We start from the raw sequence: 27346 nt of genomic DNA on the forward strand, positions 1-27346 counted from the left end.
TGATGTCACAAAAGGAACAAGAAAGGGATTTTTGAATGGCAGCTTTCAGAGTTTACAAACTGATAAAGTAAATGCTTGAATGCTAGGAGTAGGTGATCTAAATTGTAAGGCTGTCTCAAAGAAGTTCCTTTATCTCACACAGTAGGTGTAAAACTAGAAATCCACTCAATTTATTAAAACTCCTTTACCAGCAACATAAACTAGGCACCCTCCTCCAAATGACTGAAGTACCACCAAAGCTACTTAGCCATTCTATAGGGCATGGCGCCATCTTGTGGCCACTTTCAAACCAGCTGTTAATAAAGTACAACTCCAGCACATTATCATACTCTGCCTGAAGCCTAGGGCACTCAGGATGTTTCTAAATGTTCTCAAAGAACATGACATCTGGTTACTTTTATAATTTTATTGACTCTTTTCTCTTCACACCTTTAAAACAAAAACAGAACATGAAAACAGCATCTTATACCAAAGTCTCAAGTCAGTTGATTGCCTCAGAGAGGCCATGAGAAGAACCTGGCCACCTTACGCCTCTGAATAACCACTGTAAAGACTCAAGTTACACAGCAAGTTCAAGTTTCTGCCCACCCCAGGACACATACCCAGTAATCAAACCCTTGTTGCCAACTCCAGGGACTCCAGCTCTCTGCCTGTCTTATTTCTCAGTGGCTCTTCCTATCTGGTAAGACTGAGTCTTCCTGATGGCTATCCTTCAAGGTGAGCCAAAGCCGAACCAGAGAGAAGCAGTCTGGTTCCACCATCACCTCCCACCAGCCACCAGCTGGCCAGCCAGGAATCATTCTGTACAGTCTTTTGTCTCTACCATTTCTCTCTGCCTCCCTTCTTCAAAACTTGTTGCTATCACTTTCTTGTAACAATGGATTCAGTGTCCATTAAATTGCCTGAGAGGTGGTTTGAGCCTGACATACTTTCCTGAGCAAAAAAAAAAAGAAAAACAAAGTACCTCTGTGGCTTTCCAGCCATAAGATCAAGTAAAAAAGGGAAAAGCACTACTGAGGAGGGTAGTACTAGAGAAGCGATGCAACCCCCTCCCCACCCCCATGGAAGTTTCTTTAGCGCTAGCTCTTGGGGGTACAGCAAGGCAAATATTCTGGGGTCAAGGAGGGATAAGGAGGGGAAACTCATTTATTTTCCCTTTTTGAACTTCCCTGCTGCCCCAGTCTTTGCCTTCTTCTTAGCAGATCCCTTGGGTTCTGGCTCCTTGCGCTTAGCTGAAGAGAGAGAGCCGGTCACCTTGAAGAAATCATCCAGGCGGCCCTGAGTGCTGCCCTGGCGACTCTTGCTCAGCCGCTTGACCCCACTGCGAATTCGCTCCTCAGAGAACTGCTTTTCACCACACATGAACTTGACAAGCTCTTCTTCATTTGGCTCGCTCCACTTCAGCTCCACAGACTCTGGGTCCAGCACCTCAGGCTCCAGGAAGAGCTGCTGGGCCTCCTTGTGGAGCCAATTTTCTGGCACGGGGTACTTGTTGGGGTCGAGCCGACGCACAATCTCCTCGATGCTCTTGTGCTTCTGGATGAGGTCCACAGCCCGCTTGGGCCCAATGCCCCGAATGCTCTCACAGTAGTCACTGCCCAGCAGGATGCACAGATCCACAAACTGCTCCTGGTTCAGGCCCAGCTCCTGCAGAATCCGGCTCAGGTGGAATTCCTGGATGGGCAGCTTCTTGGCCTCACTGGCAGTCAGGTGCCGCATTAGCACAGGGCTGCCAAAGGTCAGGCAATCCATGTCCTCGGTGGCTGCAGCGTAGACTTTGCCAGCCTTCACCAAGGCAGCACAGCTGGCCTCGGCCTCACTGGGCGCATCGAGGTAGGGGATGCCCATGAGGCTCAGTAGATGCTTGCACTCATCGTTGTGTTGCTTGGTGACCTTCACCAGCCGCTTGGTAAACTTTTCCACCTCCTCCTCGGCCCCAGCAGACTGAGCCTGTTGCAACTGCTTCTCTGCCTCAGCCCGCCGCTCACTGCGTTTGGCCAGCTCACCTGACTTGAGCTGTGGGGGCTTGCCATCAAAGACGTACACGGGCTTGATGCCGTTCTCCATCATGCGGATGGTGCGGTAGAACATGCCCATCAGGTGGCTGGTGGTCTCACCCTCCTCGTTCTGCAGCACATCCCCACCCTGGCGAACAGCAATCAGGAACTGATAAATGCTCATGGAGGCATCGATGGCCACCTTGCGGCCAAAGTAGCTCTTGATGTCATTCTCCCGGATGGCACCAGGGGCCACATCAGCAATCAGTTTGGCCAGGCCTTGAATTCCCATAGCAATACAGAGGAGGGACAGCTAAAAAAGAAAGGCCAGTAAGACAAGGAGGAACTTCAAGGATGCAAAAGGAGCAAGGGTTATAACTGGTGCTGTCTCACCAACTTCATTCCTTCAGCTAAACAAATTGAGGACAACAAAAAGAACACAACGTCAGCACTGCAGAAGATGAAAAGATGAACAAGACAAGGTTCCCATTATCAAGAAACTGACAGTTAGCAAGGGAGTCCACTCAATACTAACTAAGGCTTCCTGAGTATCAGGAACTGAACTGGGTGCTAAGAGGACTAAGACACTGTTGATGTCCTTGAGGGGTTTCAAGTTTTGTGGATAAGGCAGCAACAAGGCTAGTGTGCAATGAGAGCCACAACAGACATCTGCATCAAGGACCAGACAAGCCCAGAGGAGAGTGCCTGGCCCAGCTTAAGGAGTCCAGGGATCATAACGGCAGAACTGAGCCTTGAAGGACAGGCAAATACTCGTGAGACAAAGGTGAGATGAGATAGATACAAAAGCAACCATAATACACGGCTGAATGTGTAAAGTGGTCAAATAAACATATGAGTATCTATCTTCCTGCCAATTCATGAGCAACACACTCTTTCCTCCTTTGTACCTTTATACTAGTCATTGAACATCGCCAACTCACTCCTCCTGCTCACCTCCTATTAGCAGCTGTGATGGTTAGTGTGTCAACTTGGCTAGGCTATAGTACCCAGTTATTTTATCAAACACTAAGCCAGGTGTTGCTGTGAAGGTATTTTGTAGACGTGGTTAATATTTACAATCAGCTGACTTTATGTAAAAGAGATTACCCTCCATAATGTGGGTGGGCCTAACCCAATCAGTTGAAAGGCCTTGAGAACAAAAACTGTGGTTTCCTGAAGAAATTCTGCCTCCAGACTACAGCATCAATTCCTGTCCGAGTTTCCAGCATGCGGGACTGCCCTTCAATTTTCAAACTTGCCAACCCCTACAATCACCTGAGCCAACGCCCTAAGATAAATCTCTCTATATATATCCATAACCTATTTCCTATTTGTTCTGTTTCTCTGGAGAACCCTGACTGATAGAGCAGCCTTGAAGAAGGACTGGCAAAAATAACATATCTGCATAGGAGTAATGTGGCTTTCTCATGCACTGCTCTAATCTCCCTTCAGAATCCCCTCAGCACTTAAGAGTTTCCACTTCTTCTAGGATGTTGCTAGGAGTTTTAAGACTTGCCTTTTGTATTTTCTCTCTACCACTAAGTCTGAACTGTGAACTCTCTGGCTCCTCCTCTACCCCAGCCCTGATCTAGGCATGCTGTAGTCACTCAGCCCAGGATTGCCCTCCTGTGGCTCAGGCCCCTTAACAAATATTTCCTAGGGGCCGGCCCCGTGGCTTAGCGGTTAAGTGTGCGCGCTCCGCTACTGGCGGCCCGGGTTCGGATCCCGGTGCACCGACGCACCGCTTCTCCTGCCATGCTGAGGCCGCGTCCCACATACAGCAACTAGAAGGATGTGCAACTGTGACATACAACTATCTACTGGGGCTTTGGGGAAAAAAAGGAGGAGGATTGGCAACAGATGTTAGCTCAGAGCTGGTCTCCCTCAGCAAAAAGAGGAGGATTAGCATGGATGTTAGCTCAGGGCTGATCTTCCTCACAAAAAAAATTAAAAAAGAAAAAAATAATAATAAAAATTTTTTAAAAATTAAAAAAAAAAAACAAAAAACAAATATTTCCTAGGGCAGTGCTTCCCAAACTTCAGGCAGGCCCAAATCACCCTCATAATTTTTGCCACTTCCAACTAAAATCTGTACTTTCATTCACTTAGTATTTTCTTTAAATGGACACCATTTTTTAAAAACTAAAAGAAGTTCGAAAAGAAAATTCATCTTAAGCAATCATATCTGTGTTATACCAGGTATATTTTAACGTTTTAAATACATAACTATTAAAAAGGATTTTGGGGGGTGGCCCAGTGGCCTAGCGGTTAAGTTCAGCGCACTCTGCTTCAGCAGCCTGGGTTTGCGGGTTCAGATCCCAGGCACGGACCTACACTGCTCATCAAGCCATGCTGTAGCGTCGACCCACATACAAAATAGAGGAAAACTGGCATGGATGTTAGCTCAGGGCCAATCTTCCTCACCAAAGGAAAAAAAAAAAAAGGATTTTCTGAGATGCCACTTAAAGTCATGCATCCAACTTATTATACTAGGCCTTCTGATGGTTCCCACTCTTCCTTCACAGGGTTCTTTCTCAAGTATAAGTGACCCTGATACATTCCTCCTTCTAATTAAGTCCAAACAACAGCATGGCATCAAGATTGTCCAGACTCTGGTTCCCAACCTACTTTTATGGTCCCGGAACCCAAGAGAAAGGGCGGGATAAGGCCTGCCCTTTCTCCCTTTTGCTCAGCTGTGCCCTCCTCCCGCCATCTTGCACCCCCTTCATGGTCATTTTAGTTCCCCTGTGAATGGCAGGGGCCCTGAATCTAGGCGCCACCATTCCCCATCATCACTGTGTAACATCACTACGGCATTTAGTGTGGAACATGACTAAGGCAGTGAAGTTTGGTTTTCTCATATAGGAAACAGGATGATAACCACGCCTGTCTTGCAGAATTACTGCAGGGTTAACCGAGAAAAGAGACGAGAAACTCCGGACATAAGCTAGGTGCTCTGTAAACGTTCCCCCCTGATGAACCCATTCAATCCTTTGTTTCATGCCTCAAGCCGGCTGCTTTGCTAGAAAGTGTCCCGAGAGGACAATGCCTTGTTAGCCCGTTATCCTCCCGCAGCATCCCACAGGGATACGAAGCAAAGGGGTCAAGTTTAAAAAGTGTTTCTCATCCAGGATCTGAGTCAAAATACACCACGACGCCATAAAGTGGAAGCTATTATCCTCTTTCCACACACGAAGAAAGAGGCTCGAGGTTACGCGACCGGCCCGAGTCCCATGGCGGGAAAGTGGCGGGACGGCCCTCTGGCCTCGGCCCCCGCGCGCGGCAGACGGCCCTCCACGGGCCCCAGGCAGAGCCGACCCCGCCGCCCTCGGAGGGGCTTCCCGTGGGGTCTCACCTGGCCTCTGGAGCGCGAGGCCTCGGCAGCGAGCGGTTGGTCCGGTGTCACCCAAGACAGGCCTCAGCCAGCTCCCGCCTCAGCGCGGCTGCGGGTCTCCTCTCGCTCTGCTGCCTTCCAAAGCCCGCGCTCCCGTCACGTGACCCGCCGCTGCGCACAGCCTCCTGGGAAGTGTAGTGCAGGCCCCGGCCCCTCGGCCAGCTTCTCTCACGGCCGACAGTCCTGCCAGGGTGAACGGACTCTCTCAGCGACCCTGCTCTACCCCTACTCCATTACTTGCCCCTACTCCACACCAGGCCCCCGCTAGCCCCAGCTGCAGCTAGACCCAAAAAAAAAAAAAAAAACAAAAAAAAACACAGGACTACAAGTCCCACAATGCCACTGGCTCAGGTGCACTTCCTCTTCCGGCCGAACACGGTGGCTACTCCCGCTGACGTGTTTTTCCGGTGGCGGAGCGGCGGAGACCCTGAGCCCGGCAAAATGGTGAGAGGGTTGAGGGGAGTTCCTTACAGCGCTGTGAGGACCCGTTGGGGCCCGTCCCACACCCCTTTTCTCTCGCAGAGACCTCAGACGCCCGAGAACCAGAGAACGGGAGGCTCCTGTATCCTCCGGCTTGGGCTGAGGGGCGGGGAAGGGTAGCCTCTTGCCGTGGACTTTTTAGGCTGAGGTTTTGATCTCCCGATTTTTAAGGGTGAGGGGCGTGAGGTGTGCACTTTTAATATTTTCAGACTTTTATCTCTGTTACCTGTGCTCAAGCTATCTCTATCTGGAAAGTTCTTCCCCTTGCCGAACTCGTATTCATCCTACAAGGCCCTGGGCAAATGTCACCTTGTTGGTGAAGCACTTCCAACTCTCTCAGGCACTTGGCCGCTCCCTCCTGGGAGCTCCCACAACCTCTGTACAGACCTCTCGGCACGTGTCATGGACTCTTTGTTATCGGCCACGCCTCCTAGTGACCACCGTCTGACGTGCAGCTAGCTCTGGGATGATGTCTATTGATCTTTGTATTCCCAGTGCCAAACACAGGGCCTGCGATGGGAGGCTCAATAAATGGCAGCGATTGTCTTTATCATTTTGGGGGGCGGGGGGGAGCATAAATGTGTACTGAACTGAATTCCAGTGTCTTAGAACAATAGGGTCAATTTACTTCTCCAGAGTTGTTATGTTCTGGATTTTAGAAGCGTTGGCTGGTGGGTGGACAATGGAAGTTAACATTTGCACAGAAGTTTACGTTTACAGCCCTCTTTCACAGGCATTATCTCATAATCCTCCCAATAACCTTGGGAAGGAAACAAACACCTATTGATTAACTACTCTATGTCAGGCAGGGAGCTGGATCCTTTGACGTTGGTCATCTTTCTTAAATCATACATCCACCCTGTGAGATAGATATTATTATAACTACTTTACTGAGACTCGTGTTATTCGGTAGAGCCCAGAATTTTAACTGATGTCTTTTGCCTGTAGATCCTGAGATACCATAATACTGTTGTGGGAAGAATATAGAATTAGAAGTTGAGATCCGGGTACCAGTCCAGGCTCTGTGAATTACAGCAGGGATTTTTAGCTTGGTGTCTACAGATACGGGTCCTAAAACTCCTAAAATTATAGGCATACTTTTTTATACGTAGTTTTTCCCCGGCTGAGAGTTCATACTTTTCATCACATTTTTTTCCTAGTGGTGGGTGGCCTCAGATAATGTTAAGGACCATTGGTCACCTTCTGTGTTTTAGCCTCTGATTCGCAGCTGCCCTGCTTATCAAAAGACAGAGTTGAAGATGTAATTGTGCTTCCCAAACTGAATCACCTGATGTTGGTTCTGAAGGATTTCCCTATTTCCCAGGCTGAAACAGGCCTTTTGCAGCCACAGCAGCACGAGGCTCCTTGATAACCCCCAGGTTGAAGTCACAGGATTCTCTGATGGCTCTGATCTCCTGTCCTCCCCCAGGAGCTCGAGGCCATGAGCAGATACACCAGCCCAGTGAACCCGGCTGTCTTCCCCCATCTGACCGTGGTGCTGTTGGCTATTGGCATGTTCTTCACCGCCTGGTTCTTCGTGTATCCTTGCACTGAGCAGCCAGTGGGCCAGAATTAGTGATGTGGGAAACCGAGGGAGAAACCATGCAGGGTACATGCACCCTGTCAAGTTTTGTTTTGGCCTGGGGAGGTCAAGGGAAGACTGTTGATGTCCAAGGTCAGGTTGTGGCCATATTTTCCAAGCTTGGGTGAGCTCACTTTGCTCTTCAGATTTCCAGGCCAGTAAGCAGAGGTCCTGGCTGCACTGGAGGTTGGGGATAGGGGACCTGAAGTTGGAAAAGTGGTGTAAGGAGGAGTGCACTCCAGTATCAGATCTGAGGCTAGTCCCAGCTGTGCACTCATTAGCTGTGTGACCTGGGGCAAGTGACCTAACCCCTCTGGGCCTCATTTTCTTCATGGATGGTGGAGGGGTGGTACAGAGCACCAGAGTCCAGGTCATCTCTTGTGCCCCTCTGCCTGGCTGCATCGAGCCAGACAAGCCTCCCAGAAAGCCCTTAGCCCATACCTTTCTCCCAGAGATGCACTGGCCAGGTTCCCTGCCCTGCGCAGTCCATCCCTTTGCTTCTCCTTAATCACCCTGCCAGTTATGAGGTCACCTCCACCAAGTACACTCGGGATATCTACAAAGAGCTCCTCATCTCTCTGGTGGCCTCGCTCTTCATGGGCTTTGGAGTGCTCTTCTTGCTGCTCTGGGTCGGCATCTACGTATGAGCTCCCAAGGGTAAGAGCTGTGACGGGGTGGGACACTGGGAAGCCTCCCCACACCCACATCAGTGGGGTCCTCAGGCCTGTATGACCCTTTGGTCAATGGAGACAGACTCAGCAGAATGGATGGGGACACTTTCCCTGTCCTTAGTGGGGATTTGAGCCAGGCGTGACCTGCCTTGTCAATTCGGTGTTCTCCACACTGCCCAAGGCCTCGATCTGGCTTTTGGGTGTTCTACATACGGCTGTGGGCACAGGCTTCCTGTGGTTACACAATTGCATTCTTACGAGTCACACCAATGTCTTAAAGAGACTGTTGGGGAGTGGGCTAGAAGGGGGTCAGGATCTGGGACTTAACAACTTGCAGCAAGGAATACGATTTTGGCTAGTCTCAATATTTGCAGTCATTGAAGTAAATCTTGACTAAGTGATTTTAAAAAAAACAAAAAACCTTGCTGCAGGTAATCCACCAAACTGGTCACTTAGAATTGGCTCTGGTGGCCCAGCTTCAAAGGAGTGTGCCTATCAGCCCTTGCCCCAGGAGCACAGGGGTTCGGTGAGAAAAGTTGAGGCAAACAAGGGTCGCTGGTCTCATTTTGATACCCCTCTCCTCTTTCAGGTTCCAACCAGGCGGCTTCGCTGAATCCCTGCTTTTGTAAATTAATTTTTTTACTATTGCTGGAAGTGTCCCACCTGCTGCTCACAATAAAGGCAGATGTGTGACAGTCCTGTCTGGTGCCCATTCTGAAGGCTGGGGTGGTGCTGGTGCTGGGTGCCAGTCCCACCCCTTCCCGTTTCTCTTCTGCCTTTCAGATGGCTCCTGCTGCTGGGAAGCCCTGCTCTCTACCTGTGAGGGGCGAGGGGGCAGTGGGAGGGGTGTCCTGCCCTTGGAACTGAAAATCTTGTGACTAGGAAGCGGCCAGGCCTACTACCCGTTTTTGTTTTTGGTGAGGAAGACTGGCTCTGAGCTAACATCCATTGCCAATCCTCCTCTTTTTGCTGAGGAAGATTAGCTCTGAGCTAACATCTGTGCCTGTCTTCCTCTATTTTGTATGGGGGATGCCGCCACAGCATGGCTTGATGAGTGGTGCGTCGGTCCGTGCCTGGGATCTGCACCCACGAACCCTGGGCTGCTGAAGCAGAGCCCGCGAACTTAACCACGATGCCACCAGGCTGGCCCTACCCTTTTGTTTCTAGAGCAAACTTCTCTAGGAATCCACATTCATCAAGTCTGCCCTGGGCCAGTCCCCTCCCCTAAATGTAGCCACCCTTCTCTGGGCTGGGGACCCTCGAGAGGCTCAGCTTGTCCCCTAAGAAGGCTTTTCCCTAAGGTGGCTGCTTTGAACCCAGGTTGGACAGCAGTAGGTCCATGGGCTGTGGTTAGGGGAGGGGGCTGCTGAGTCCCGTTCAAGCCTAGCACGAAGCTAAGAAGGATAATGGAGGACAAAGCATCCATCTGGCTCAGGGGCCCCAGATTCCACTTGGTCCTAGCCGCACAGGTGACTCCATCTCCCACCAGAACAATCTTAAGAAGAGACAGGGAGGCAAGCTCAGATACAAAGCAGTATTTATACATTTATTTATATACGTATATTTACTTCAGAAGAAAAGGAGAGGTCAGGGGACAGGAAGCAAGCAGGCCCTGGGCTGCTTCCCTCTGCCCCCTCCAGGGTCTGAGTTGGTACAAGATAAATACGACACGAAGCTCAGGGACAGGGACTGGGAGTTAACTGGCAGGGAGGGGGCGCTCTATGCACACGCAGGCTTTTGCTGGGGAGATAATGTGGGCGGGGGACTGCATTGAGAGGCCCTATGTACAGCTTGAAGCTTGGGAGGGAATTAGCCCAGTTGCTACGGGAATAAATGCCAAATGGGAGAGAGGAAGGGAGGGATGGCTGCGGGGCCCTGGGTAGGGGATGGAGCCATAACACCTGCTCACTAGGGCCAGCTAGGCAGCTGGCAGCCTCCAGCAGGTGGCCCGCTCCTTCCCTGAAGCCCTTTTACCTCACTGGGCTTAAGGCAACTTTGGTCCAAGGTTTACCCCCCTCAAGCAGCTTGAAGCCCCAGCTTGGCCCCAATCCTTGCACTGAGGACCCCCCTCCGCAGGCATGGAAACAGCCAGCTGCTAACCAGATTGGGGCTATACTGTGTCCAGATGGGCTCCAGGGGGCAGTAGAGGGTCACTTTCCAGTTAAAGACTGAGGGGCCGCATCCAAGAACATGCACCCCAACTGAGGAAGCCCGAGAATCCTGTTACAAGGGGCGGGGCTCGGCAGTTTTAAGGCATTATAGGGAGGGTTCCTCCAGAGGGAGGAGGGACAACGGAGGAGTCCTAAGTAGGCTCAGCCCCTGCAAGGTGTGCAGAGCCATGTAATTCCTATGTCAGAATGAGGGAGTGGGGCCATGTGGGGAGGGGGCTGGGAGGTAAGGTACCCCTGCTATCCCCAAGTTCCCCTGGTGTCTCCCTATCCTGAGGATAAGTGCTTTGAGATCTATGGCAGAGGGGGCCCACAGTTCATAGGCTTCTTCAAGATTCAGCTCCCTCACAGAAAGGCCTCCCACTCAAAGTAGAGAATGAGAAGTAGGAGAGGCCTGGTTCCCAAAGAGGTGGCAGAACATGACGGCAAGGACGGCAATTCCCATCCCCATTTCTGAACCCATGGCAGACATGGCTAAAGGATTTCCACTCCTTCCACGAGCCTGGATGTGGCCTCAGAATGCTCCAGGCACCCACTAAGAAAGGTTAACGTTGGCACCTGAGATAAGACTTCTTTCATAACCCAAGCCCACTGCTCTGCTCCTGGGAGGAGTGGGCAGAGATGATGCCTACTGCCAAGCATGAGTCCCTCCAGCTTAGCTGTCCGAGCCCAGCACAGGAGCCCTTGATTTGGGGAGACAAGGCCACCAGCAGACAAGAGTGGAGGGAGAGGCCAGTCTTGGTGGTCAGGAGTGGGATGGGTGTCTCGAGGCTCCCTGGGACGGATCAGAGCCAGGGCCCTGTCTTGGCAAGCATCCCCCAGGGCTCTGGCCCACTCTGGGGTCTCCATCTCCATCCTTCCACTCCTGCCCTTGGTTTAAGTGCATTTTAGTAATTACTTCATTAATAACAGCAAAAGCTATTCGTATCCACCCACCAGCCAAGACCAGCCTGCTGCCTTGCAGGGATTCCTGCTCCTCTGCTCAGAGAATGATGGGTCACTGACACTACTGTGAGCTCTAGAAGCTCCCAGGGGTCCAGGCCATGGGGCCACAACACCATCCGGGGGCTCACAGGGAACTTCCCAGATAGTCCAGGTTAATGAGTCCAAGGCTTACCTGGCCTGCTGGGCCTCACTGATTCAGCCAGGCACTAAGTGTACATAAGGCACATGTCAGTCTCCAACCCATCCAGGGCTGGCTTCAGCTGTTCTGGGAGCTCCTGGAAGGCAAGTTCTCCCAGGGAGAAGAGAACTCCTGGGCCACACTTAAAGCATAGAAGTCCAAGTCCAGCGTAACAGTCAAACCCCAAAACGTCCACCACCTAGCTACCCCCCAGGGAGCAGCTTCGAGGGTAAGGGCTACCTGCCCTCCACCAACCCATGGGTCCAGCCAAGTCTCTTAGGGCTTGATCCATGTCTCAGCTGATCTCAAAGGTGGGCAGGTCCTCTCTCAAACAGGGGTGGCAGGGAGGGTGGGCTCTGGACAGTCACAGGCTTCCCCTTGCCTCCAGGGCACCTGAAGCCAGCCCTCCACCCACCCTATTTGCCCAGATGAGAACTGGTCCTGTCCTGACCCCAGGAGGTCTCTCTCTGGCTCCCTCCGTGGTGTGTGAGGAGTGACCAGCAGGAACAGCAACTCCAGTGTGAGGACTTCCAGTGTCACCAGTCTCGGGGAGGGCCAAGCCCGGCTCAGTCTCTCCGAGGGAGTGCCAGTGAGCGGCAGAGAGCTGGCAGGAGGCAGGCTCCAGTGTAACGCCATTGCATCCAGTGTGGAAGGGGCGCGCGGGGACGCCCGGGCCCTGGTGTGGCGCTGCCTTGAGGAAGGCAGCTCAGTCACACAGGCGGTAGAAGTGGAAGTAGTAGTCTGTGGCCGGCTGGACCAGGGCCTCCGCGCTGCAGTTGGCCTGACCCTGGGTGCAAGGGCAGTGGGAAGGGGTGAGGCAGCTCTGGGGGTGCCCCAAGTCCTGCCATGTGCTCTGCAAACCCTCCCATCCCTCCCCCAAGCCCCACCCTGAGATACAGGTGCCTGGACCTCTAGGGACAGGTGGGGTGTCCGAGCTCACCGGCAGTGCCACCCGGAAGTGGTAGGTGAATTCACGGAAGGACAGGATGGTTACTGGCCACTGGTGGGAAGTGCCCTGGAGAGAGAAGGGAGAGAGGGGTCAGGACAGCCCCTACCACCGTCCCAACCAGCATCCCTCTCGCCATGGCCTTGCAGCCCTGGGCTCTGTGGCAAGTTTTATGAAGGTAAAAGCAGAGAGGTCAGAGGGAGCACGTTCTGCTTTGGGGAGCAATGGCAGCCACCCTCTAGGCAGACTCTGTGCCAGGTACCTACAAGTCCACAGCCATGTCCCCTGGCTCCTGCCTCCCTTCCCTTGTACCCATTATACTCCAGGCACATCCAAGTATTTCATTAACCCCATCCTCACCACAGCCCAATAAGGCGATGCTGCTTCTAGATGAGGGAACTGAGTTACTTGCCTAACATCACATGGTGGGCGTGCGACAGAGCTGGATTCACACTCAGGTCTGTCAGGCTCTCGCCCTTGCAGGGTAGTGTGGCGGCTGGCCCATCTCCTACCTGAGGCTTTGTCTTCACCTCCGTACTGTGTGGTTCAGGCCTCAGCTCCCTGTCTACGGAGCATCCGGCCAGGCTCTCCCTCCACTCGGGTGCCCTCTCCTCTGAGGGGCTGTGGGGCCTGCCCCTTTTGAGGAGTCACTCACTCCATCCTCTACTCAGGTTACTCTCTGCACATCTTTTCTCCCCAGCTAGAGAGTGTTTTCTTAGAAGGGGAAGGCAAGGCCTGTGTGTACCCCACCTCTGTCTCCCCACAGCTGGTCCCAGCAGTGGGCCCGGGACAGAGGGGCCCCAATAGATATTTGTTGAATAAACACATGAATGGATGAGAAGAAATTCCCTTAACTTGTGCTGAGAGTCCCACCTTTGGGTCGCATGGCCAGTGAGGAGCTGGACAGTAACAGGGACCCAGCCGTTTGGGTCCCAGAGCAGGAGGTAGCCCTCTACATGTAGGCCAAGGAATCTTCCAAAATCGCAGCTCGAACCATGCTGCTTCCCCAGCCGGAGCCTGAGGTCCGGGGGTCTTTCCTGTCTCCCCTGACTCAGCCCTGCCAGCAGGCCACGCTCTCCCTGGCCTCCAGATCTCTGCACGTGCTATTCTGGGGCAGTGTCTTCTTTTCTCTCCCCAGCTGACCCCAAATCATCCTTGAAGTCTCATGTTAACTAAACATGGCTTTTTTGGGTGGCTGTCCTGACCCTGAGACCAGACCAGGTTAGCTGTCCCTGCCATGGACACCAGAGACACCCTCCCTGTCCCCACCACTGCAGTCATGCCAGGTTAGTCCTCATGGAGCTGCTTTCTTCCCTGGGGCTCTGTCAAGGCAGTGCCGGGGACAGGACAGAGCAGGGACAGGACCAGAGATCCTCAGCAGTGAGGTACACGCATGCCTCCCTCCCCGGGGCGCAGAGGCCCAGGCCCTGAAGTGTCCCTTGTGGAGGTGCCTTCACTCTGACTCTGGGCTCCCTCTCCTCACCCATTTGGGGGCCCAGCTGTGCCAGGGGAGAGGAAGCTCTGGGGCCTGGCTGGCCCACAGCTTCCCAGTTGCCCCCTACCTGGGTGTCCTGGTGGGTATGGAGGCTCTGCGGAGAGCCTCCCTCCTCACATGGCTCCTCCTCTGACATGAGGCGGCACAGCACCACGGACACGGGAGACGAGGAGCTGGGGGAAGGCCAGTCAGCAGGGAGGTGGGGTTCCGAGGTCCTCAGCACCAGCCCCCTCCCAGCCAGCCCTCCACTCCACCTCCCCTGCCCCGCTGAAACAAGCCACCGACTCCCCACACAGCCTGAAAATGATGCGAAAGAGTCAGGGTCCCAGATGGCTACCAGCCCTTCCCCATCTACCATCCCACACAGTCTTCACACCCCTGGGAGGCTACAGCCCATGTCACAGGAGGAGCTGAAGCCCAGAGACTGCCAGGGTCACACAGCCAGTGAAGCACGGAGCGGGCGATAAAGTTAGCATCCCTCCTCAGCCCCCGTCCCCAAGTTGCCTGGGACCACTGCATCCCTCCACTCCTGCACACCGGGGCAGCACTCACTTCATCTGCAGGGTCAGGCTGAGGTGCAGCGGGGTGCTGCTGCTGACGGGGATGTGGTAGGTGAAGTTCCCAGGCCTGAAAGGGCAATGCGGGCTCCTTAGCCCAAGGCCACCCTGCTGAAGCCCCCCACATCGACTCCTCAGGCCCCAGTCTATACTGGAGCCCTTCAAGGACCTAGAAAGGGGCTGCCCCACCTGGTGGGAGGAAGCTCCTCCCTGAGGAGGACAAGATCTGGACACCTGTACTGCCTGAGCTCATGTCACCTAAGGGAACCTGTCGTCGGGGTGAAGGGAGGGAGCCAAGCCCACCTGCAGGAGTCCCCTGGAGCACAGTACTGGGAGGTGATGGGCATCGAATTCTCCAGCACCTGGATGGAGGTCAGCGAGGGCACTTGGTCTGCAAGGAGAGAGGCTGTTGGGGCAGGGAGGAGGGTAACAAGGCAGGACACAAATGAGAAGCAGCCAAGCCTTTCCTTGGCAGACTCGGATCACTCACACCTTAGTATGAAGAAGTTTCAGGTTATTCTTTTCAGACCCCCATAATGGCTGGGGTCACACCACCCTCTTCCCCAGCAGCCCTAGGACTAGCCAGTTCCCATGCGCCTGAGGGCTGCCTCCTTGACCGAACCAGAACACCCAGGAGCAGGGATGGGTCTTCCATATCCCTCGCCAGGGCTGTAGAGGAGCCCGCTCTTCAGGCCCGTTCCTGATCGCACACATCTCTTCCCAGCTTTGGGCTCAGTGATGTCAACTTGGTAGCTTGAAATCAGCCATGGTGGGAGTATTCACACACTCAAATCAGGGCTCCTCCCCTCGAAAGCCAACACACCACTGCTTGTGGCCTTGTCTGAACCCACCCACCACAGACTGGCTGGCTGGGTGGGACACAGGGTGGGGGAAACAAGGCTTTCTTGTTCATCTCAGTTCACCTACAGGCTTGCCGCTGCCTGACCATCCCACCCAGGAAGGGGAAGCTGGGGTCACTAGCCACTGAACACCTGCTGGACCTGGTACCCCTTCAGCTCTGTGAGGCACCCAAGGACCCCAGCAGGACCCACAGTGCCCCACGGGGCCATGGACAGGCATCAGATACAGACAAGATGGAAAGTGCCCTTCGCACTTATGGGCAAACTCCCGTTGTCCTTCAGAGACTCAACTCCAGTGTCACTTTCCTAATCCTTCCTTGATCACCTCCCCACCCCAGCTTCGACTGAGTGCCCCCCCCAGGTGCCAACCTACCCCTGCGTCCCCTTGGAGCCTCACATACTGCTGTGTTTTCATGTCTGTGAGCTCTCTGGGGACAGCGCATGTGTGTCTTCATCACCCCCAGTGCCCGATACAGAGCCAGCCATGGAACAGAGGCCCAGGAAACAGCTGTCTGGTGAGCATCCACCTTGTGCGGTTCCCCCATCACTTTGAACTTCAGTCTCAGCAAGCCACAATTCCAAAGCTTTTTTTTTTTTTAAGCCACAAAACCCATCAAATGAAAGTTGACGAGGAGGCCCAATGCCCAGAGCAGAACTGCCAGGTTGAAGGCAGCCCCTGGGGCACCTCGGAGGAACCCAGTTTGAAAACCTCTGCAATAAAGCGTTCTCTAGCTTTGTTAAAACCAAAGGTTTGAGGTTTGGAAAAATCGGGGGGGACCCTGTACAGCACCCTCCTTGCCCTGGCATGGTGACATAGAAGGAGCCAGGCCCTGGAGTCAGGCCGACTTGGGGTCAAATCCCAGCTCTGCTGCTCACAAGTTGTACAACCCAGGGCAAGTCACTGCACCTGAGGCTCCGTCTCCTCGTCTGAACAATAGGGACAACTCCTGTCTTGCAGGAGTGTTGTGAGGATGAAATGAGGCTCCTGGCCTGATTCCTGGTACTTAGTAACATTCAGCAAACGTCTGTTGACTCACGATTCTGCACCCAGGCCTTCACACGACTGGGCTGAAATGGGCCCTGGCCAGTGAGCCTTGCTGGGCTGGGCTGAGAGGGGTGGGGGCAGAGCATGTACCTGACTGGCCCCGGGCCTGAGTGGGCTGAGCAGGGCTCAGGCCAGGCTGGGGGGCTCCTCGGCGGGCCCGGCCATGGAGACCGAGGCTGGGGCCATTCTTGGCTTTACCCTGCCCCCCAGGGAAAGGGACTGCAGGGCTGGCCACAGGCTCCGAGCTCTTTGGATGCTTGAAGTGGCCAATGCCATTGGCTGACAGGCCCCAGGACTTGGCTCTGATGTTGGTGACTGGCAGCAGGGCCATCTGACTGGGGCCTGTGGATAGAACCAGGGACAGGTTGAGAAGAGGGAACTGGCTGCCTCCTGCCCGGCTGTCTCTAGGGCCTCACTGGACTCTGGGTGACCCCCATCTGTCTCCTGGTCCCCTCAGGGGGAACCCCCCCCAGTCTTTCCCCAGATTCTCATTCTAGGCTCCAGGAGACCCTCCCACCAGTGAGTTTTGGGGGCCTTTCTCTGGACTCATGCAAAACGCCCCCAACCCAAGCATGGCCCTGAGATAGCCATACCTGAGCGGTTGGTGGAGGGGCTGGGACTGGGGCTGAGACCATGGCCGGGTTTAAAGCTGGGGCCAAGACTAGGGTCACTGGTAGGGCTGGAGGTGGGTGCAGAGCAGCAGATGACTGGGCAGGGGTGGCTGGAGCACAGGTCCAAGGTGCGGATGGCTGGACCTGGGGCCGAGCTGGTCAGGCCGGTGGTAACTGAGGAAGGAAGCCAGCGGCTGTATGAGCCGGAGGGGAGCGGCAGAGACCCCCACCCAGAACACAGCCACCTCTCCCCCATCCCTTATCTCCAGACCCACCCCACGTACGCACCCAGCAGCAAAGAGGGCTGGGTGCCTGGCAGCCCGGTGGTCACAGGGGACTGTCGGAGCTGAGTGGTCCCAAAGCTCTGGCTGGACCTGCTGGGGAAGGGTGGGCTGAGCTCAGAGGGGCTGGGAGAGCCTGAGCGGGGAGGCCTGGGAGTTCCGGAGAAGCAGGCAGGGCAGGAGGAAGTGAACAGGGCAGGCAGGAAGAAGGGCCGCAGGAGCCAGAGGCCAGAGGACGGGGCTTGGTCCAGACACGTACCATGGGCACATGGCCTCACTCCCCCCAGGGTGCTGGGGCCGGAGCAGGGCCAGAAGACAGGAAGTGGACACGGCAAAAGAGCTAAGGGGCAGCAGAGAGGAAAGGGGGAGAAAGGCGCAGGGGAGGAGAGAAAGAGAAGACACAGTCAGAGATGGCCCAGGAGCTGAGGGTGACAGTGGGCAGAGCCCAAGGCCCCACCCTGGCCCTCCTTCCCCCCACCCCATTCCAACCTGGGCCGCTCAGATGCCCCCTGACTCTCAGAGGCCCAGCTACCTGGAGGAGCACTGAGTAGGCCACAGAGCAACATCGGCTTCAGCAGGGACTGGGAAACAGCTGCCCCCTCTAGGGAGGCCCTCCCACCTACCCCTGCAAGCCTCCAGCAGGCTGAGACCCTGAGGTGGAACCCCTTTAGAGGACACGGCCTCCTTGGCTCCTCTGGCCCTGGGCGGCCCACCGAAGCCCCGCCTGGCCCAGACGTACCCATCAGTTTCCACCAGGTCCTCCTCGGTGCGCAGGCTCAGCACGTACAGTGTAGACATGGACACCACGCTGGGAGCCACAGCAAAGGGCCACGGTTAGAGCTGGAGCCACCGTCCAGCGCCCATTCTCTAGGGCAGGGCCTGTGGTCCTTGGCCCCAGGGGCTGGGCTCCCAGGTGTAAACCGGTCTCCCCAGCCCCAGAGGGACAAGACAGAACGAGACAGCCCACTCCTTCCCCAAGACCTCAGCCACTTGGTCTCCCAGGTCACATCTTCCTCTCCCCCAGGCCTGGGCCTGTGGCAGCTCGACTCCCCCAGCCAGCCACCCCCAGAGCCTGGGGGACAAGTCACCTGAAGGCCATGACCACCACCAGGGCAATGATGGTTCCCTGCAGGAAGCGCTGGCTGATGCAGGCTTGGTCTGGGACCACAGACGATGACTGAGGACCAAGAGGAAAAGGGGAAGAAGCAGAAAAAGTCCAGACTTAGGGAGCCCATGGTCTATCCACTGCGGGCTCTGCTGGATTGGGGACGCCAAGGTCTACTCACTCCCTTGGTGGGGCAGAGGGCGAGAAGGAGAAACTGGGGGCTGGCAGGGCCAAAGGGTCATGAGGGGAGGGGAAGCGCTTGGAGTCAGTGAGCCTGGAGAGATGCAAGCTGGAAGGGAAGACTATGGGGGATGAGGGAGCCCCTGGTCTACCTGCCCTCCATCCCTGCCCACCCTCACCTTGCTGGCCACCTTGGGGGGCCTCTTCTTGTGAGGGACGCTGCCTGCTCGGCTGAACTGGCTCCCTGCATGGCTACAGCAAGAGAGCCAGGGTCAGAGGTGCCTCTGGGAAGGGGGTCTTGCCCTCCCCAGCCCCGCGCCCCCACCTGAAGGCGCCCGAGCTGCCAGTGGACTTGAGGCTGTCGAGTCGCCGCAGTTTGGCTAGCTTGTGGCTCCAGCGCTCCAGCTCGTCAATGCGCGTCTCCAGGTTGTCGGTCAGCTTGCACAGCTCCTTCACAGCACCCACGTTCTCCATGAAGATGCGCTCCTGCCGCGGCCCATGGGCCAGTGTCGAGGGCACAGTCAGCCTCTGGGAGCCCCAGGCTACAGGCCCGTGGGGGAGCAGGAGAGGAGCCCCTCGAAGCTTCCCTACTCAGGCCAGCCTTTCCTGCAGTCCAGCCTCAGCTACCACGGCTCCCTGTGCCTGCCTCCAAACGGCATCCCCACCTCTGCACCTTTGCTCGGGCCATCCGGCCTGCCTGAACAGCGCCCCCCATCTCCCCCCTCTGATGAACATGGAGTCTCAGACTTCAGCACTTTACTCTTCAGCAGAGGCCAAAACATACTAGATGCTCCTTGGTGCCCAGCCTCCTGCCAGGTAAGTTACAAACATCATCCTCACAATAAACCACACATGTAAGCTGTGCAGTAACCACATGAAAAGGTCTTGGTGGTTACTGTTATTCCCCTCCCTTTGCAGAGAAGGAAAATGACCCTCAGCGAGGCTGCTGTTGCCCTTGATCACACAGCCATAGAGTTTCAGTGCCCAGCTCGCCCCTGAATGCTCTCCCCCTTCCCTAGGGAGGCAGCATGAGAGAGGACTGGGCTGCTCCTGCTTCTGCACTTCAGTGCCCCACCCCCACGGTCTCTATGGAGGAGGTGAATGCCCTCTAGCTGGCACCCCCTGCCCCTTGGGCCCCTTCCAGTTCCTCCACCCTGCAGACCTTGTTCACCACCAGGAAGTTCTCTATGGTTTTCCCATTGGCAAAGACCACGTCTCCAGTGTCCTTCACAGCCTCAGGCAGGATCTCCTTCACCTCCTGGGCAATGACACCTGGGGAAGGACAAGCCAAGTGTGTGTGTGGGGGGGGGTGACCACCCACAACACCCTAATGTAAGGAGGGAGCAGGGATTGGAGAGGTCGCAGTTCTGGGGGCTAGAGATTTGGGTTCCAAGGAGCCTTGAAGCAGGGGGCTTCCATGTCCCATGGAAGTGTTCACAGGGTCGCGGTTCCAGGGGTCAAGGTACGGGTTCCCCGGGCTGAGGGGAGAGGTGGATTCCTCGGCGTAAGGGATCCAGGAGAACGAAGGCAGGATTCATCTAGGGCGCCAAAGGGTGAGGATGCCAGGACCACGATTCCCGGACTTCCAGCGTCAAGGGGCAAGGTGCCCGGGACCTGGGAAGGCGCGATTTCCCAGGGGCTGAGGGGCGGGACTTCTAGAGGGCGGGATTCCCGGGGACGCAGTTCCAGGAGTCAAGGGGAGGGTCTCCTGGGAGTAGGGTTTCCAGAGGACAGGGAGACAGAACTGCCAGAGGACAGGGGCGGGGTTCCTGAGGGCCGAGGTTACCGGGTTCCTGGACCCCAGCGCCATCTGCGCAGGCCGGTCCCTACCCGTCTCTGGCGCCGCGGTCGCCTCGATGCCGGCGCTGGCGGCAAACTCCGGCTTGTATCTGTAGTGCACCAGTCGCATGCGCGAGATCCTCTTCAGCTGCTCGGTGGTGTCCACCTGCGCGGGAGCCAAGGCCGAGACTGAATCCCTCCCCTCCTGGGCCCGTCCAGAGCGGGCCCCGGAGCCCTGGAGGGCGGCAGCCCCGAGGCTGTAGTGTGGAGGGGAGACCCTGCGACCTGGGTCTCGTGATGCAGAGATCCAGGGCCTGCCTTCCCCTCCTCCTTCCCCTGCAGCCCCGCCCCATCCACGAGCCCCGCCCACGCAAGCAACCCCGCCCCTCGCAGCCGAACCCTGACCCCAGCCCCTCCCGCTTGTACCGTGGCTCGCCCCGCCCACAGCCCCGCCCCTCGCCCACAGCCCCGCCCCCACCTCCTGCACGTGCTCCTTGGCTCGCAGGTCTGAGGGGTGCATGAGCGAGCCCATGACCTTGACGTTGCCGTGCACGACCAGCGCCTCGTCGGGCCGGTCCGTGTTGATGCCCACACGGCCATGGTGGAAGACGGTGTCGGGCACTTGCGCCCGCTGCCACAGCACGTCGCTGTCACTCTCAAACTGGCCCGGGTTGGATGCCTAGCGCGAGTTGGGCTTGGATCAGTCCTGAGGGATGGGGGCCTGCGGCGCCCTGGGAAAGGGGGAAACCCCGCAGCTACCCCTCCAGCTCCAGCCAGGGATCCTCACCCCAACATGCCCAACTTAAACTGTCCCTCCCATTGTGGCAACTGTCAGTCACTTGTGGGATCTCAGAAGGCTACCAGGTCTTGTCCACCTCCATGCTTTTCTGTGACGGAAACACTGCAGCCCAGGAAGGGTGGGAGTCTTGCCCAAGGCCACACAGCCAGCGCCTAGCAGGATCAGCACTCCAGCTCCTGACTCCCCAGTACCCCAGTATTTCTCGTGGGTGCTGTTCCTCCTAACTCTGGGGAGGCCTCTCAACCCCCCGGGAGGAGGTGGCCCTCACCCGCACGATGATGCGCTCCGAGATCTGGGCGGCCAGCGTGTAGTTCTGGTTCTGCGCATGCGCCTGGAGGGCCACCACCAGCATGAAGTACCTGGGGCACACGGGGGTCTTAGAGGCACCCAGGGTCCTGCACCACCTGCCCCTGCCCCCCGGCCACCCTTACCGGATGGACACTGCACGAAACGGCCCACTCAGTCATCTCTCCCAGGCTCCCAGCACCCCCAGGAAATGGGCATTAACAGCTCATCCTATAGAGGAGGAACCTGAGTCTCCACTAGGGGGCAGAAATTCCCCAGGGCCCACAGCTAGGAAGCCACAGAGCTGGTCCTTAATCCAGTAGCCAGGCTTCTGCTCTCCCATCCTCAAGTCAATTAAGGGCTCTGAGTCTCAGGTCCCTCATCTGCAAAATGGGTCAGTCCACGGGACTCTGTGCTACACAGGGTGGTGTCTTCCTGCTCCTCCTCCTCAGAAATGCAGGGCCTAGGGGCAGGGTCCAGCCTGCTCACCTCTGGTCAGGGTTGGGCTTGCCCTTCTTGCGCATGTTGTTGGCAGTGGTCTCGCTGAAGTGCAACCGCCCCACAGTCACCTTCGTGACCTGCTCGGGGGGCAGATTGACCCTGCAGAGGAGGGGCAGGGTACTCAGGGGGCAGGGAGGGGGGCTTCGGAGAGCCAGGCCACAGGGGGGCACCAGGTTAGGAGTGTGTGGCAGGTAAGCACTGTGGGTATCTGCGTGGCCCCCCTCAGCTCCCAAGCCAGCTCCAGGGTCAGCCCTCTCAACCACTAGCGATGGGGTCAGACACTCACGTGACCGGGTTGAAGGGGCGCTTGCTCCGGTCTGACTGAGACTGCTCGATGTTGATGGACTGGTTCAGGGCCTCCAGCTGGGGAGCAGCAGAGCCCAGTGGCACCTCAGGACCCCAGCTCCCCACCTGGTCCTGCCCCCCTTCAGCCTCAGCCCAGGCCTGGCCCAGCTGGAGCTCATGAGGAAAGGGGGGCACCACCCTCCCCTCAGCCTCTTTGCTCACAAACTCAGGTGCCTTCTCATATGTAGCTGCACACCCACATCGCCCCCCCGCCGCGTGCACCCACACACACATACACACACTCCACAGTCACCCTCACAGCCCCCACATCCACACCCACACTCCCCCAACTCCAAGCACACACCCCAAACCGGCCTCCATAAACACTCCCTCACACCCAAACCCACTCACTCCCCAGACCTTCTCCAACACCCACACCCCCTCAACCCCTCCACCAGCACTGGCTGAGCCGCCATGCCGAGGCGCCAGGACCCTCACACAATTAAGAAGACACATCCGGCCATGCCCCCAGGGGAGCTCATGGTCTCAAAATCAACGGCCACTGTGGTTGTGCTGGGGGGGGGGGCCACAGGGGAGTGAAGGTTAAGGAGCAGTCAGCCAGGAGAGGAGGGAGGGCATGGGTGTTCAGAGGACATCCCGGAGAAAGGGAGCCGCCAGAGGGAAGGCAGGGGCTGTATCTGGGGCCTAGCAAATGGCAGGGCTGGTGTCAAGGGCTGGATCCCGAAGGCCTTTGGGGGCTTTGCCAGGAGGGCACCGGGGGCCTTGGAAGAATGGCGAGTGTTGTGCCCACCGTGTCTCAGGTGGAGCATGAGTCGGGAGCTCGAGTGGAAGCTGCTGTAGGCATTCAGACGAGGAGGGGGGTTGGCCTGGTCCAGTCAGAGGCAGAGGGGAGGAGAGGGGTAGACCAGGTGGAGGGATGTTCCGCGGGGAATAGCAGGGCCCGGTGCACGATGAGGTGAGGGCAAGCAGGCCCCTGGATTTATGGCTTGGGTAACCAGGGCCCTGGAGCCCCATTCCCTGAGAGGGGAGCCCAGAGCGGGGGCAAGCTCACAGGGAGTTCATTCTGGGATGTGGAGCTCCCCCAAGCCTTCCTGGCCCTCCTGCCCAGCCCTCCCTGCCGAGCCCCCAAACCTGCCTTCACTCCGTGCAGCTTCAGGTAGAAGCAGTCAAGGGGCTTGAGGCCTTCGGGGGTCTTGACGTACTTGGGCTCGCCCAGCATGCCAATGTACACGGTCACCTGGAAGTGGTTCTTCTTCTGGCACACGAAGGCGTCATCGCCCACCGAAAAGTTGAAGCCCTTGTCGGCGTCCACGCGGTAGGTGAGCATGGGCCTGGGGGCAGGGGAGGGCGTTCACTCGAAGCCCCCCAAGCGGGGCCCGGAATGTCGGTCCCTCCTTTATGCCCGCATTCCAAAGCAATTTCCTATCCAGGACCCCCAGATCCTCAAACCACTCATGGGGCTGCCTCCACTTCTCAGAAATGGAAACTGAGTCCCCAGAAGGATTTGAGCTCAGGGTGGCCAACTCCTCAGTCAATATTCTTTCCTCTACATGCCTGAGACCACCCCGCCCTGGTGATGGGGGAGGCAGAGCAGAACCCTTGAGGCCCACCAGATGGGAGGGAACTCCTGAGGGGAAGGCTTGATGGCCCCTCACCACACTTGACTCCATCCCAGAACACAGCCTGAAGCCCCCTCCCTCACGGGAGATGGGGTGAGAGGGGATGCGTCTGCGGAGCCTCACTGCGCCTGACAGCTGGTTGCTATGGAAACGGTGGAACCAGGCGCCGGCTCTGCACTGGCCCAGCCCCTGCCCACCAGCTTGCTCAAGCCCCTAGACGTCTTCATTCTGACTCCTCCGTCTGCCCGGGTTGGGAGAGGGGCACTCTAGGCAGCCTGGACTCGGCCTCAGTTTACCCATCTGTTGCTGGGAAAGTGTTCCAAGTCTGGACCCTTTGGGGGACCTCCAGGTGGCAGGAAAGGGGGCAACTGTTGGCCCGCCCTCACCCAGGTCTCCAGGCACGAGGAGTGTCTCCGCTGGGCAGGGACAATGTTTCCAAACTTGTGAGGAGAGGCTTTTCGGCCTGGCTATTGTCTCCAGGAAGGCCTGGGGCTCACCACTTCTCGCTCTCGGGGTTCCACCCACCTGCCTGCCCCAGGGGAACACCCAGGAAGAACCTGGGCCACACTGGGGGCCTCAGCTGCCAGCTTCCTGGCCTTGGGGCCTGGGGTGGCAGGGCTGGCCCAAGAAGTGTAGGAGTAAGAGTGGGGGTTCTCACCAGGCCATAGGGGCTGGATCCCCAAAGACCTCCCCCCAAGCCCTGGCAGGGCCTCAAGGGACCCTTCAGCTACCACAGCAGCTAGACCCCCCAGCCCTGAGGGCTTCTGGCTAAGAATCCCACAGAGCCTGGGGTGCCCAACTCCGGGAGGCTGGTCTCAGCCATGAGAGGGCCCCAGCCCAGCCACCCTGCCCAGGCCTGGCAATGTCCAAGGTGAGTTGAGGGGAGCCACACTCTCACCCGGCACTGGCCTTCTGCGGGAGTGGGGGAGTGGTCCCAGAGTGCTCCTGGCCAGAGCGGGGAAGCTAAACCCATGTGGGTGCTGAGGGAGAGCTAGGAATGCCTGGGCAGCCTCTGACCCAGTCCTCCCCCACCCCCTCGCCCCTCCTCCACAGGGAGGGGGCTGGAAGGGCCCTGCGGACACTCAGCTTCCTGCTACCTTCCTGGAATGCCGAAGGAGAAGTGGAGGAGGTGGAGGGGAAGGAGGAGCCAGAAAACACCCATCCACCCACTTCTCTCTGACTCGGCCCCCACCAGCCCCTCCTTGGCCGACACTACCTTCTTAAGGAGGCCTCGGGCTGGCCCGGGACTCAGGAACCCTGAGAGCCAAGCCTGGCTCTGCCCTGAGCTTGTCTGCTCTTCTGTACAACGGGACCATCTTGTACCCAGTGTGCTCCCAGGCCCTGCTCTAGGTCCGTGACGCCAGGGCTCGGGGGCGCCAGGTGGGGTGGCCAGGAGAGGTGGGGAGTGGCAGGCCACTCACAGCTCCTTGTAGTTCGCGTCATATAGTGTGGCCCACTTGTTCTGCTGATGCGGTTGCCACTTGATGGACTGGTAGTTGGGGTCCAGGTAGGAGCCACTGAGACTGTCATTGTCCTGCAGGAGACCTGGAGGGAGGGAACGCCCATGTGGGCCCAGGCCCCACTCCCCACCTTGAAGAGTGGGCCCCCAGCAGGGTCGAGCAGGCCAGCCATGTACCTGGTGAGGGGGCACCTGGTGGGTGCCAAGGCGGCGTCTGGACCCGGGCAATGCTGAGAGGCAAGGAGCCGGGGCCGGGTGAGAGGGGGCCCTGGGAAGGCCAGGGTGGGGATGGGGCTCGAGCAGGGTGTGGGGGCAGGGCCGTCACGGTCCCGGGCTCCTGTTTGATCATTCCATTCAGCATCTGGGCATTGAGGGTGTTAGGGGGTGATTCGGAGTGCTTCCTCTTCTTGGAGGGATGTGTGGGGAGCCTGGGGGGACAGAGGTGTGAGCCATGGGGGGCTGGCTCTCCCTGAGCACTCCACACTGGGCAGTAACCACCCTCCCCTCTCCCCCCTGTTATGGCAGGATATGCCCAGCCAGCGGACACCTTCTGCGGGAAGCCTGCGGGCTTTGCCTCCTCAGGGCTCCCCCATCAATCACTCTGGTTGTCATTCTCTGTTTTTGTCACCCCGCCCTAACCCCCTGACTGTGAAATCCCCAGGAGGGCAGGAGCCACACCTGACTTGTCTGTGTCCCCATCACGCCCAGCAATGGGCCTGGTGCACAGAGTGCTCAGAATCGTTGGTGGAATGAAAGAGTCGGTCCCTTCCCTGTGGTGTCACTCTCAGTGTCACCCTTTATATGCTGAGAAGGAGAGTTTTGGGGAGGGGGCTGAATATTTGGGGGGCTGCACAGCACCCCTTCCCCTTCAGGTTTACAAAAAGTTTTGGCAGTGGAATCTTTCCTGGAACTCAATCTTTCATGAACTCTCAATGTGTAAAACAGATAAAAAGACAATTCCGCAGATTGGTGTCAGAGCCGGGAGCTTGGGTCTACACATAGAACCCCCTCAGGAACCCGAGGACTCCACGAGATGGCTGGAGTCGCCGGGGTCTGAGTAAGCAGACAGCCCTGGGTTCAAGTCCTGGCTGTGCCTCTTCCTGGTTCCACGACCTGGGCCAGCGTTTCCCCCTCTCGGAGCCTCAGTTTACCTATCTGGGCAATGGGGTGGCCGTGCCCACCAAATAAGGCAGTCATGAGCACTTAGCCATGGCTGTAAGTCCCCGACACGTTGCTGGGCACAGATACATATGCCGACCCCCATCTCCGGGGGTCAGGGCCTTCTGTCCTTCCTGGATTCATCCCTGTCCCTACCTCCATCTCTGCCCTGCTTGCTGCTGCCCTGACCCCGCCTCCTGCCCCATCTTCCCACCCTCAGGGGTGGCTGCCCACGTCTTACTCAGCTCCATGTTGCTGGAGCAGCTGGTGTAGCATCTGGGACTGCTGGGTGTGGTGGAGATCGGCGGGCACCAGCCCCTGCCCCATGGCAGCGTAGGGGGGCATCGGGGGCTCGGCCTTCATGTACAGGTCCCGCTGCAGGATGGGGTAGTGAGGTGGGGGCGGCGGGGGCGGCGGGGGGCCTGGCAGGTGGGCTGGAGGTGGGGGCGGGTGCTCCAGGCGGGAGGGCACTCCCACGTGGCATAGGGTCTCAGGGGTTATGGTGCGCAGGAGATGGGGGTCTGCGGGAGAGACGGGAGTGGGCGTCAGAGACCTACCTCACTCCGGGCCCAGAGGCACCAGCTCTCCCCAGGACAGAGCCTCCTGGTTCCCACCCCGTCCTGGGCCGAGCCTGGGGGCTGCCCTCCCACCGACCTCACGTGGGAGGAGGCTTGGGCAGCCCAGAGGCCGGCCACTAGAGGCCTGGGCAGGGAGGCAAGACCCTGTCCAGGGGATGGGCAGCCTTTTGCCCCATCCTAGCCAGTTCCTTCCTTCCAGGCCTGGCCCAGCTCCCTAGAGGGGGTCCCACATCCCAAAGTTCTCCTCCAGAGGAGCTGGAGGAGATCCTCCTCTGGGCCTCAGGAAGGAGTCTCCTGAGACCCCCAGTACAGTCCTGCGGGGGCCCTCCTCCCTCTGGCAGCCCCTCTACCAGGCTCCCAGGGGCCA

General features: G+C 57.3%; 3 protein-coding genes across 6 annotated transcripts in view; 1 reads left to right on the plus strand and 2 right to left on the minus strand.

Moving 5' to 3' along the window:
• Positions 1 to 391: 391 nt before the first annotated feature.
• FEN1 (flap structure-specific endonuclease 1) lies at positions 392 to 5459 on the minus strand. Its single transcript, XM_058526702.1, has 2 exons — positions 5353 to 5459; positions 392 to 2310 (listed from the first exon to the last, which is right to left on the minus strand). The coding sequence occupies exon 2, from the start codon at positions 2287 to 2289 to the stop codon at positions 1147 to 1149; it is 1143 nt and encodes a 380-aa protein (XP_058382685.1). The 5' UTR covers positions 2290 to 2310; positions 5353 to 5459; the 3' UTR covers positions 392 to 1146.
• A 267-nt stretch (positions 5460 to 5726) lies between these two features.
• On the plus strand, positions 5727 to 8822 carry TMEM258 (transmembrane protein 258). The gene is made up of 4 exons (XM_058526707.1): positions 5727 to 5835; positions 7301 to 7410; positions 7974 to 8110; positions 8714 to 8822. The coding sequence occupies exons 1-3, from the start codon at positions 5728 to 5730 to the stop codon at positions 8098 to 8100; spliced, it is 345 nt and encodes a 114-aa protein (XP_058382690.1). The 5' UTR covers position 5727; the 3' UTR covers positions 8101 to 8110; positions 8714 to 8822.
• Positions 8823 to 9644: 822 nt separating this feature from the next.
• The window catches only part of MYRF (myelin regulatory factor), a 33278-nt gene continuing 15576 nt past the window's right edge, over positions 9645 to 27346 (minus strand). The window contains exons 5-27 of one of the 4 annotated variants that reach the window (XM_058526705.1): positions 26643 to 26922; positions 25421 to 25671; positions 25206 to 25329; positions 23301 to 23496; positions 22146 to 22222; positions 21848 to 21958; positions 21342 to 21432; positions 20753 to 20953; positions 20326 to 20440; positions 19658 to 19767; positions 18821 to 18981; positions 18675 to 18747; positions 18299 to 18387; positions 17950 to 18018; positions 17470 to 17550; positions 17218 to 17303; positions 16912 to 17103; positions 16409 to 16660; positions 14717 to 14804; positions 14409 to 14483; positions 13924 to 14029; positions 12356 to 12430; positions 9645 to 12202 (exon numbers count right to left, since the gene is read on the minus strand). In XM_058526705.1, the coding sequence (XP_058382688.1) occupies positions 12122 to 12202; positions 12356 to 12430; positions 13924 to 14029; positions 14409 to 14483; positions 14717 to 14804; positions 16409 to 16660; positions 16912 to 17103; positions 17218 to 17303; positions 17470 to 17550; positions 17950 to 18018; positions 18299 to 18387; positions 18675 to 18747; positions 18821 to 18981; positions 19658 to 19767; positions 20326 to 20440; positions 20753 to 20953; positions 21342 to 21432; positions 21848 to 21958; positions 22146 to 22222; positions 23301 to 23496; positions 25206 to 25329; positions 25421 to 25671; positions 26643 to 26922 (2984 nt within the window). In that variant the 3' untranslated portion in view covers positions 9645 to 12121. Of the gene's footprint in view, positions 12203 to 12355; positions 14030 to 14408; positions 14484 to 14716; positions 14820 to 16408; positions 16661 to 16911; positions 17104 to 17217; positions 17307 to 17469; positions 17551 to 17949; positions 18019 to 18298; positions 18388 to 18674; positions 18748 to 18820; positions 18982 to 19657; positions 19768 to 20325; positions 20441 to 20752; positions 20954 to 21341; positions 21433 to 21847; positions 21959 to 22145; positions 22223 to 23300; positions 23497 to 25205; positions 25330 to 25420; positions 25672 to 26642; positions 26923 to 27346 lie in introns of those variants that run through there. The other 3 variants (XM_058526706.1, XM_058526704.1, XM_058526703.1) reach the window with 3 other exon arrangements.

The sequence above is a fragment of the Diceros bicornis genome, chromosome 31 (genome assembly GCF_020826845.1).
Source record: "Diceros bicornis minor isolate mBicDic1 chromosome 31, mDicBic1.mat.cur, whole genome shotgun sequence".
Taxonomy (NCBI): Eukaryota; Metazoa; Chordata; class Mammalia; order Perissodactyla; family Rhinocerotidae; genus Diceros; species Diceros bicornis.